Raw genomic sequence first — 12,167 nt, 5'->3', positions numbered from 1 at the left:
CATTGCTTTGTCATTATGGGGTACTGTGTGTAGATTGAAGAGGCGAAAAAAACTATTTAATCAATTTTAGAATAAGGTTGTAACGTAACAAAATGTGGAAAAAGTCAAGGGGTCTGAATACTTTTCAAATGCACTGTTTTATATATCATTTGAAAGGTCATGAAAGAACCACTTGTCAAAGTTTAAAATATATCAGGGTTTCCTTTTTAATGGCTTACAGGTCATTCGGATATGCAGTGGTGTAAAGTACTTAAGTATAAATACTTAAATTACTTAAGTAGTACTTTAGTGCATCTGTACTTTACTATCCATAAATTTTCCCTGACACCCATAAGTACTTGTTACATTTTGACAGGAAAATGATCCAATTCACACACATCAAGAGAACATCCCTGGTCATTCCTACTGCCTCTGATCTGGTGGACACACTAAACACAAATGCGTCATTTGGAAATTATGCCAGTGCTGGAGTGTGCCCTGGCTATCCGTCAATAAAGAAATATAAAAACTAATAACAATTGTGCCGTCTGGTTTGCTTAATATAAGGAATTTTTGATGGTTGGTTTATACTTCTCCTTTTGATATTTAAATACATTTTAGCAGTTCAGTTTACTTTTGATACTTAAGTACATTTAAAACCAAATATTTTTGGAGCAATAAGTGAGCAATAACTTGTTGTATAGTGATATTGTTTGTCATAGGGTAAAATCCCAATGGGAAAAAATAGATGGGACGGAGGGATGAAAGACAACACGCAGAAAGCTACCATTGCTGCACTGCTATCACCCATTTTCCAACTCTAGGGACATAGACCTTCAAAAAAAAAATCACTAAGAGACATCGTTGTCCCAAGTGAGCCCGACCGACCCTCCTGGCTCATGGACTACATGGATTCTTGATTACAATTTATGGCAAAAGAGAAGCATAGTTCCATGCAAATTGTAATGCAGATAGTCAGGACAGAGAGATAAGAGAGAAAGTGTGTGTTGTCCCTGCCCTGCTGTCTCCTGGGTGGGAGTAGGGTGTGTGTCCAGGCACGAGGTGCATCGCACAGGAAGCACCTTTTTCCCCTTTTCAAATTACCGTGGCCACACAGACACACTTTTCCTCAAAAGGCTTGTTTCCCTTGGCTTATTTGAAATCAGTGGCACACAGACTGTTGGAAACTAAAAAGGAAAATAGTGGCCTATATTTACACCCTACTCTTTATTCGGGGGAGGAAGTTTACACAGGGGTGTGAGCTGGACAGTCCACCCATGAGAGGAATGTTCTCTCCTGGCTTTGTATTGTGCTGGAATAACCTTGGACCAGTGTTTTTCAACTCCAGTCTTTCAATACTCCCCACAGCACCCAGGTTTGGTGTAGCACAGAACAAGCACACCTTCATCAACTAATCATCAAGCACTTGGGTGAGTTGAATCAGGCGTGCTTCAACAAAAGTGTACAGTTTGGGGGTACTCATGGACCACAGTTGAGAAACACTGCTCTAGACTTGCAGAGACAAAACCCAAACGTATGTGTAAGAGTTCAGAAAGGATTCTGTGCTAAACAAAGGAAAACTTGTGTCTTTAAGAAGATTTTATACAACACCTGTATGGTTGCATGACATTGAATAACAATGCATAGAAACAGACCAAATTCAGAAGTGATTGGCCTAAATGTTTTGCTCCCCGGATTACCAGAGCCCACATCCACTTGGACTTTGAGCGATTGAATTTGGTGATTTATTTCCCCAAAACGACGTCATTACTTTTAATTAATGAAGAGCTTATTGGTCCAATCGCACGCAGCCTTGTATCTGGTTAAGTAGAATGGCACCCGTCCGTAGAGAAGAATACAGACCCCATGGTCTAAGAACTACTATGCATGCTGGGTCATTCAGCCTTTCTAAAGAGTAACTTCTCACGAAACCCAGACAAAGAATGACCATGATTTACTGAATTTTCACAAAATATAATCCATAGAACAGTCCTTAGGTTGAAGGATTGTTGACATACAAATGTCAATTGTATCTAAAAGCATAATTGAGAAAGAATTAATACAAGTTGGCATATTTTGACATTTTAGCCTTATCGAGGCCGCCTTTAAAACACCATAGTGTTTCATCTGTAGGTGCTACTAAGCAAACGTTGATGTCATGAAGTTGTATTGCTCGCTCTGTAATATGAGTAGTAATTTGGTTTCAATCACATATTTACGAATATAGAAAAATAAACATTAAGACATTTTTTATTTGGCATTTAAAAAAATATATATTTATATATATTATATATATTTGAACATGATATAGCCTACTCTACAGGCATATCAAAGTTCCAGATGGGATCTCTGCTACTCTTAGTGTCATGATCCAATTTGTAAGCATTACCAACAGTAAACGTGAAAATGTATTCAAAATGGTCACCCTCTGCTGGTGATATGCAGGATACAAGTAAAAGGAGGGCTGTGATTGGTTACATTGCCAACTACGCCAATTTCTCTGTATAAAATGGACCATAACTTTAAAACTAGCAGAGATCCCCACTCTGGAGCTTTGATATGCCTGTAGAGCATATTATGTTCCAGAATATATTGAAACATTTGCCAAATCAAAAATTTTATATTTTCAATAAACTCTAAAAAATATATTTTTAAATCAAACTCTTCATATTACAGAACAAGTGGTAAAGCTTCATACGACAATTTCTGCTTTTTAGCACCTACAGATTAACCTCTTGGAACTCTAGGGGCAGTATTTCATTTTTGGATAAAAAAACGTTCCCGTTTTAAACAAGATATTTTGTCACGAAATGCTCGACTATGCATATAATTGACAGCTTTGGAAAGAAAACACTGACGTTTCCAAAACTGCAAAGATATTATCTGTGAGTGCCACAGAACTGATGCTACAGGCGAAACCAAGATTAAGCTTCAAACAGGAAATGAGCAACATTTTTGAAGCGCTGTTTTCCAATGTCTCCTTATATGGCTGTGAATGCGCCCTGAACGAGCCTACAATTTCTGCCGTTTCCCCAAGGTGTCTGCAGCATTGTGACGTATTTGTAGGCATATCATTGGAAGATTGACCATAAGAGACCACATTTACCAGGTGTCCGCCCGGTGTCCTGCATCAAAATTGGTGCGTAAACTTCAGCTGCAAGTATTTTTCCATGTGATTGAGAGGAGAAAGCAGACTTCCACGAACGATATATCAATGAAGAGATATGTGAAAAACACCGTGAGGATTGATTCTAAACAACGTTTGCCATGTTTCAGTCGATATTATGGAGTTAATTTGGAAAAAAGTTTGGCGTTTTGGTGACTGAATTTTCGTTTTGTTTTGGTAGCAAAACGTGATGTACAAAACGGAGTGATTTCTCCTACACAAAGAATCTTTCAGGAAAAACTGAACATTTGCTATCTAACTGAGAGTCTCCTCATTGAAAACATCCGAAGTTCTTCAAAGGTAAATTATTTTATTTGAATGGTTTTCTGGTTTTTGTGAAAATGTTGCCCGCTAAATGCTACGCTAGCTATCAATACTCTTACACAAATGCTTGTTTTGCTATGGTTGAAAATCTGAGATGACAGTGTTGTTAAGAAAAGGCTAAGCTTGAGAGCTAGCATATTTATTTCATTTCATTTGCAATTTTTATGAATAGTTAACGTTGCGTTATGCTAATGAGCTTGAGGCTATAACTGGACACAGGTTTTTTTCGTAGCCAAACGTGAATAAAACGGAGCGATTTGTCCTACACAAATAATATTTTTTGAAAAACTGAACATTTGCTATCTAACTGAGAGTCTCCTCATTGAAAACATCCGAAGTTCTTCAAAGGTAAATTATTTTATTTGAATGCTTTTCTTGTTTTTGTGAAAATGTTGCCGGCTGAATTCTAGGCTTATAGCTATGCTAGGCTATCAATACTCTTACACAAATGCTTGTTTAGCTATAGTTCAATAGCATATTTTGAAAATCTGAGATGAGTGTTGTTAACAAAAGTCTAAGCTTGAGAGCAAATATATTTCATTTGCGATTTTCATGAATAGTTAACGTTGCGTTATGCTAATGAGCTTGAGGCTATAAACAGGATCCCGGATACGGGATTGCTCGTCACATGAAGTTAAGCATTATGGAGTCTTTAAGGAGGGCTGGGTAAGCCCAAAATGTCATAAATATGCCAACTTTTAGATAAATGCAGTTGAAGTCAAAGTTTACATACACCTTAGCCAAATAAAGTTAAACACAGTTTTTTCACAATTCCTGACATTTCATCCTAGTAAAAATTCCCTGTCTTAGGTCAGTTAGGATCACCACTTTATTTTAAGAATGTGAAATGTCAGAATAATAGTAGAGAGAATGATTTATGCCTCATGATGCCATCTATTTTGTGAAGTGCACAAATCCCTCCTACAGCAAAGCACCCCCACAACATGATGCTGCCACCCCTGTGCTTCACGGTTGGGATGGTGTTCTTCAGCTTGCAAGCCTCCCCATTTTTCCTGCAAACATAACAATGGTCATTATGGCCAAACAGTTCTATTTTTATTTCACCAGACCACAGGACATTTCTTCAAAAGGTATGATCTTTGTCCCCATGTGCAGTTGCAAACAGTAGTCTGGCTTTTTTAATGGCATTTTTGGAGCAGTGGCTTCTTCCTTGCTGAGTGGCCTTTCAGGTTATGTCGATATAGCACTTCTCGCACCAAAGTACGTTCATCTCTAGGAGACAGAACGCGTCTCCTTCCTGAGCGGTGTGATGGCTGCGTGGTCCCATGGTGTTTACACTTGCATACTATTGTTTGTACAGATGAACATGGTACCTTCAGGCATTTGGAAATTGCTCCCAAGAATGAACCAGACTTGTGGAGGTCTACAATTCTTTTTCTGAGGTCTTGGCTGATTTATTTTGATTTTCCCATGATGTCAAGCAAAGAGGCACTGAGTTTGAAGGTAGGCCTTGAAATACATCCACAGGTACACCTCCAATTGACTCAAATTATGTCAATTAGTCTATCAGAAGCTTCTAAAGCCATGACATCATTGTCTGGAATTTTCCAAGCTGTTTAAAGGCACAGTCAACTTAGTGTATCTAAACTTCTGACCCACTGGAATTGTGAAACAATGAATTATAAGTGAAATAATCTGTCTGCACAAAGTAGATGTCCTAACCGACTTGCCAAAACTATAATGTGTGGACTGGTTGAAAAACAAGTCTTAATGAATACAACCTACATATGTAAACTTCAACTGTATATGTCAACAAACCTGTCTCCAAAGGACTATTTTATGGATTACATTTCATGAACATCCTGAAAATCATGGCATCTTTGGCAACAACACTGTAATGGCTAGCTCACCAACATTCCACAAAGGGCTGTGTCTAAATTGTATTTTTATTTTATTTAACCAGGCAAGTCAGTTAAGAACACATTCTTATTTACAATCACACTGTACCAAAAGGCCTCCTGCCGGGACAGGGGCCTGGGATTAAAAATAAAATTCCAATATAAAAATAGGACAAAACACACATCACAACAAGAGAGACAACACTACATAAAGAGAGACGTAAGGCAACAACATAGGCAACATAGGCAGCAACACATGACAACACAGCATGGTAGCAACACAACAACAACATTGTAGCAGCACAAAACATGGTACAAACATTATTGGGCAGACAACAGCACAAAGGGCAAGAAGGTAGAGACAACAATACATCACGCAAAGCTGCCACAACTGTCAGTAAGAGTGTCCGTGATTGAGTCTTTGAATGAAGAGATTGAGATTGAACTGTCCAGTTTGAGTGTTTGTTGCAGCTCGTTCCAGTTGCTCGCTGCGGAAAACTGAAACGAGCAGCGACCCAGGGATGTGTGTGCTTTGGGGACCTTTAACAGAATGTGACTGGCAGAACAGCTGTTGTATGTGGAGGATGAGGGCTGCAGTAGATATCTCAGGTAGTGGGGAGTGAAGCCTAAGAGGGTTTTATAAATAAGCATCAACCAGTGGAAGGGGAAGTTCAGTATTTTATAACTTTATTCTAGAGGGTTCCTAACCCTGAAAGTAGTCTATGGGCCTGAAAAAAACTGTAATCCGTGGTTTGGTTCTCTTTAAACAGCTATGCACAAGGTGAGGATACTGAACTTCCCCTTTAAACAGTAAACAGATAGGCAAATTACAGGCAGGAAAGATCTGCTACTACCGGTCGCTTACTAAATGGCGACGTGAAGATGAATAGACTTCATCCACTTGTTTTTTGTTCTTTATCAGTTCTCGTTGTGTTATCTGGGGCTAACATGACACTGAAACAAAGCAGGTCATCACATCTCCGCGTTCTGACGTCAACAGTGGCCAAATATTTACGAGCAGTGTGAAAACAGCTATAAATGGATGCAGGGATGACGAAAGTGGGGGGAAGAAATAGGCCTTCCACTATCTTGTCTTTTATGTTTAGCATAAACAGCGTTTGCGCCATGTTCAAGGTTTTGTGTGTAGAACAACAAGGTGATAACAGGAACAGACACGCCAGGCACTGGGCAAGTGCATAAACACAAACATTGGAGGTGTACAATGTTGTGGACAGGTGAGTAAGAAGAAGAAGAAAAAAAAAAAGTCAGGACAAAATTAACAAGATACAGAAAATATCTAGGTTTCTAGGAATTGACTTTCACCTGTCCAGTTCTCTCACATTCAGGAAAAGAAACGTGGAGAGGGAGCCATAAAAGATGCAACCCATGTCTACTTTCTGCTCCTCGCAGCCCTTTACACTCGTACCTGTATACAGGTTGTAAATAGCATATTTGGGCACTGATAAGCGCCTAAATTGGAACACAGTGGCAGTACAATAACATGCAGTGTTAAAGTTTATGATCACTATGTATGATGTACAGTTACAAGATGACATGGCGTCAATACCCTGGGTTTTTCTGAACAGAATGAGCCTGTTTGTCTAAAGCATGACTCTTTTCTATCCGCACCAAAATCACAACCCGTTTCTCCGAATTGCCCTGTGAAAGCCTAACACTGTAAGATAGTATTTTATAACTTAGCTAGTCATCATGTTGGCAATCGAACAAGCTTTCAAGATGCCCAGCTGACTGAGATTGCGATTTATAATGGTCCGTTTTTGGATTGCATGAACAACAGTAATTGTGTGACGGCGGTGATGCAGGTCTGTGTTACAAACAAAACAACTACAAGAGTGCTTGCTCTAGTTCCTTAACGGCTCAGCTTGGAGAACACATTTTCTAGGAATATTGTTATCATGTTACTGAATGTATCCAGAGTATTTTCAGATTTCATTATCGACAAACGCGGTGAAAAGTACAGTAAATGTAAAATGCAAATCAACTGTGTAATGTTTGGGTTCAGTCTTGTGAAAGGTGAACTATCGTGTCCTCAACTTTGGTATAAAAATGTTCCCATAAGCTCATATTTCTTCTGTAAAAAAACATTTCAATGTAGCCCTATCCATATAGGCCAATTCACACAAGTGTAAAGGGTTAAACCTGTTCAACAACAAATTGACTCCTACCAACTACATTTTAACACCAAAACCCTGCCCCTTCCCCCCTGTTCTACGATAGGAAAGTGTCTGCAAGATGTTCTCTTTCAGGATTTAACAACTACTGTCACTCCACACATCTGAGGGAGATATTTGTATAGCCCGCTGTAGAAAAAAGGCACGCATTTTAAAAGGCCATAACAGGTCAACTCAGGAAACCCTTTCTGTGTCGTGTGCTTTTTCTCACCTGCATACATGTGGAAGGTGAGCCTTTCGATGAGCTTGAGCACTGTCCCCGCCTTGATGATAGGGATGCCCGACTTGGACTGCACGTTCTCCTCGAACACCACGTTCTCCTCAGAGTCGGGCGTGGCGAACCGGTAAAGCTCCGCCCCGGGCAGCCTCATTTGCTCCTCCTTCTCCTCCTGTAGCATGGCCGAGTCCAGCATGCGCTCCAACGTCGAGCGGTACTGCAGCGAGATGAGCGCCGCCATCCAGCCATTCTTGTCCTCGGCCGACTTGGCGGCGAACACCACGCTGTTGCCGTCTTTGAGGATGATCTCAAAGGCGTGCCGGTACTCGCCCTCCTTGTCGTCCTTGTCGTTGATCTGCACCTTGCGCATGAAGAACTTCTCCTTGAGGCGGTACTCTGCGGTGGACGAGGCGCCAGGCAAGCGCGGCTGGCCGTGGTTGGACTTGCAGCAGATCATCAGGCCGTCGAAGAGGAAGATGTGCCGTTCGTGTTTGGCGCCCACGCGTGTCAGCGTCCCCTCCATGATGAACTCGTTGCAGCACTGGCCGATGTCCTTGCCCTCCCAGCCATCAATGTTCTTCTGGATCTCGTTCATCTTCTTGATGGCCAGGTGCTTGCCCTTCATCTGTTGGCTGTAGAAGCGGCAGGCCGACTCGCTGGCGCCACCGAAGAGTTTGAGGGGAATAGTTGAATGTAAGAGAAAGAATGTGAGAGAAAAAAAAGGGAGAGAGAGGGGGGGGGAGAGGTAGGGAAATGTGGGTCTGGTGTTCACAGAACAATGACAATGGAAAACAAATCAACAAAGCCAGCGAGACTGAGATGGAGTGTAGGGTCAGTGTGGGTGGCTGAGTTTCTAAAGCAGCGGTATAACTAAAACTGGTCCAGGAGAGGGTTCCTACAAACAACATCTCATTAAAAAAAAACACTGGGTGCGACTGAAGAGACGTGACTGGCATCCCCACCCATAACTCTAATCCTGACCCTAACCTTAAAAGGAAAATTCCACCCAAAAATTATCTTGTGGTATTTGTTTCATCAGATTTTCAAGATATACAACTTTCAAATACAGAAATACAGCCAATACGATGCGTTTTGCATACATCTTGAAATTGCTGACATGATAAAGTTATAAAATGTTTTACAACAGTGAACTAAAGAAACAAATACCAAAAGAGTTCTTGGGTAAAGTTTTCCTTTAACCACACCAATAACCCTAAACTTATCTGAACCAATTAGGTAATTTAATATCAGTTCACTGGTCAGTCATGTCCCTTCAGTTTCCACCCAACACTGGTGGACCAGCAGGCCAATTGACTAGACTTCCTCACCATTCCAGCAGTTGAACAAAACGGTAGTCTACCGAGGAAGGGCCCACACCCATGGTTAACAGGGTGCCTCGGAGGACCAACTGAGAAAGTGCATAAGAATAGAATGAGTCTAAAAAGAATAAAGAGCATCTGATTATATTTCTTTGAGCCAGACACTCTTTAAATATTGCTTTGGTTCATCATACCTTTAATATGGTCTATGGTATGACTATCATATTCAAAAATGAGGTATGAGTATCTCTCATTTCAGTTCTTTTAGGAGCACAATGTAGACTAGTCTGTTTTAATCAATCTCTTTATTCTCATATTATACCAATGTCTATTTTCAGTCTATATTCATTATTAAGGGCCATAATAGTTAGGTCATGTGAGTAGTAAGTTCAAAACTTTCAGAAATTCACTACGAAAAGACTGGTTTGAGTGAAAAACCAGCAGATGCGGTGGTCCTTCAAAACCAGAATGACAAAATGTAAGTAAACAGAAGACAAGAAAGCTCTGCGGCCCACCAGAACCAGAATCGTACCTCTATTGCACATAACAAATCAGCTGAGCAATAATTCCAATGATCACTTCTAAAACCATCTACTTAGAATAATAGAACAGCATTGAGCCACTGGGGGGGTTAAAGGTTTGTTGGGGGTTCTACAATCGATTGAGTGAGAGGAGAAAAAAAGAAATCAACAAGGACTTAACACCCGCTAGTACAGTGCATCTGAACTAGACCTACTAGTAAACAATCGCAGGGGGGGAGCTTACTTTGCTTTCCACGGACGCACAACGACTTGCATCAGCACTCCCGAGAGGCAGGGGAGGCAGGCAAAGCCAACTTGTGCGCGCCTGTCTTCATACCAGCACCTCAAAGTACAGGATGACTGTCAACCGGCCAGAATTAGCTTCGCTGAGAGACAAGGGGCACCTCTGAAGGGCAAGGGATAGACTACACTCAAAACTTGCCCCAAAATCTTAAATTCCCATTAAGTGTGAAACTCTAAAAACTACATACAGAATAAAGTCAAAACTTTGCCTACTCTCAAGTCTGATCAGAGGTTATATTTGAAGTGCATTTACATTCAGTCTTATGATGAAATTAAGTAGTTAATTAAAGCAAAAATATATATAACGAGCATCATTATCAAACCATCATTTATTCCAGGCAGCGATGGACCTTGCTAGAGGATTAGCAACTAAGAGGTTATTAGGTTTTCCTAATGAACAGCAAGCTTGCGAAAGAGCAAGCATAATTCAAATGGCTGTGACAATAGAACTCTTGGGTTGTTCTCTGTTCTGGCTCTCGAAATACAAAAGACCCCTAGAGACAGGAAAGGTGTAGCGAAACGGCCAAAGTCAACAAAGGTAACCGTTGTCGGGTACCCCAACTCAGTGTGTCCTCTCGAACTGTCCATTTTAGCCTCCTGTTTGTGTCACCATCCCCACGTTCCCGCCAAAGTATGGGGTGCAAAGACATACCGTAAGATAAGCCATCCTTTCCCCATGAAAAACAAAAACAAAAAACAAAAAGAACAGCAACAAAGGGGTAATTTTGGGGGGTTTATACCCTACATCCTCATACTCCACACCTCTTCGCTTCCACGCAGGTAAAGAACGAGCAACAACAGCATGTAACCAAAAAAAACACCCCGTTTTCTTCACCAATACAAAAGGAGGGATGGAGAGAAAAATGGTCTGCAAGGTTGGGACGCTAAAGTCCACTGCTGAAAGCAAGGGGATTCTTTTTCTTCCCCCTTTCAAACTCTCACCTTTTTTTTCTTTTCTCAAAGCCGGGAACAATAATACAAGAACAGGACAGCCCAATTCCTGACACAACTTCCCTTCGACAACACAGTGGCGAGCCCCCCCTCCAACCCTCTCCCTCCCCCCACAGGTCTATTTTAGGTCCAGAGGGAAACTCAGAACTGAGCTTAGGGTGGGGGGTGTGCAGAGGATGGGAGGAGTACACCAATGAGGCAGTAGAATGAATTGCTGTGTGTGTCTATCGTGATGTCTGTGTTGTGCAAGTGTTAACGCCTCTATGAGCATACATAGTGCACATTCAAGACAAATCCACCTACTGATGCACATGTGGTACATATGCGCTTCTCTGGTCTGTGCCATTATGTGGGTGTCTGAGTTAGCTTTCCATATTTTGCTTGTGGATTTCTATTATTGGATCAGCCAGTGTGTGTGCAAAATCTCTTGTGTGTGTCAGAGCTCGCTTTGTATCTTCTTGGGTAAAGAGAACCAGGTGTGGACGGACCAGGAGGGGTTGTAAATTGGCGCACCCCTGCCTACCTCAGCCTCCTCTTGGCCATGTTCTTGGAGCAGATCCTCTCCATGCTACTCTGCAGATTGAGCAGCGCCGTGATGGCCTGCTTCAGACACTCCTTGTCCTCCTCGTCCTCACTTTTCTCCTCCAGTTGCTGTGGAAAAAAAGGGGGGTGGACAGAGAAAGAGCGGGTAGAGAAAAACATGTTGGGTCAGGTGGTTTCGCTGGTAGGGGGAGTCCGGTGAAGGATCATGATGCGGTCGGTATAAGGCTAAACTCATGAGCGAGATTAGGGCTGAGTAAAGAATAAGTTCTTCATCGCTCGCCCTCTCCATCATTCTCTCATTCCCAACCCCCTCAACTCCAGTGTTTCCCCTTAAGTCTTACTTTCTTTAGTGAAGACCTAGGAACAAAATGGCAACCAACATTCAACTGACACCACATGACCCTTTGTGATATACCACGCAAGTCTTGCCCCTTTTTTTTTTATACATACACATATATACACACACACACACAGTGCATTCAGAAAGTATTCAGACCCCTTGATTTTTACCCCACATTTTGTTAACGGTACAGCCTTATTAAAAAAAAAGGTTTCCTCATCAATCTACACACAATACCCCATAATGACAAAGTGAAAACAGGTTTTTAGAAATTTGACCAAATGTATAAAACCCCCCTGCAAAAAAACACCTTATTTACATAAGTATTCGGTATTGCTATGAGACTCGAAATTGAGCTCAGGTGTCTCCTGTTTCCATTGATTATCCTTGAGATGTTTCTACAACTTGGAGTCCACCTGTGGTCAATTCAATTGATTGGACAAGATTTGGAAA

At 41.3% G+C, this 12,167-nt stretch overlaps 1 protein-coding gene across 2 annotated transcripts in view; it reads right to left on the bottom strand.

The window, feature by feature from the left end:
- Positions 1 to 12,167, bottom strand: part of LOC135539450 (son of sevenless homolog 1-like) — a 72,221-nt gene that overhangs the window by 31,116 nt on the left and 28,938 nt on the right. For both annotated transcript variants that reach the window (XM_064965341.1, XM_064965342.1), the window contains exons 9-10: positions 11,355 to 11,482; positions 7,732 to 8,393 (exon numbers count right to left, since the gene is read on the bottom strand). In XM_064965341.1, the coding sequence (XP_064821413.1) occupies positions 7,732 to 8,393; positions 11,355 to 11,482 (790 nt within the window). The remainder of the gene's footprint in view (positions 1 to 7,731; positions 8,394 to 11,354; positions 11,483 to 12,167) is intronic.

The sequence above is a fragment of the Oncorhynchus masou genome, chromosome 5 (genome assembly GCF_036934945.1).
Source record: "Oncorhynchus masou masou isolate Uvic2021 chromosome 5, UVic_Omas_1.1, whole genome shotgun sequence".
Classification (NCBI taxonomy): Eukaryota; Metazoa; Chordata; class Actinopteri; order Salmoniformes; family Salmonidae; genus Oncorhynchus; species Oncorhynchus masou.
The sequence above is the reverse complement of the archived record's forward strand: the minus strand, read 5'-3'. Positions and strand labels throughout refer to the sequence as shown.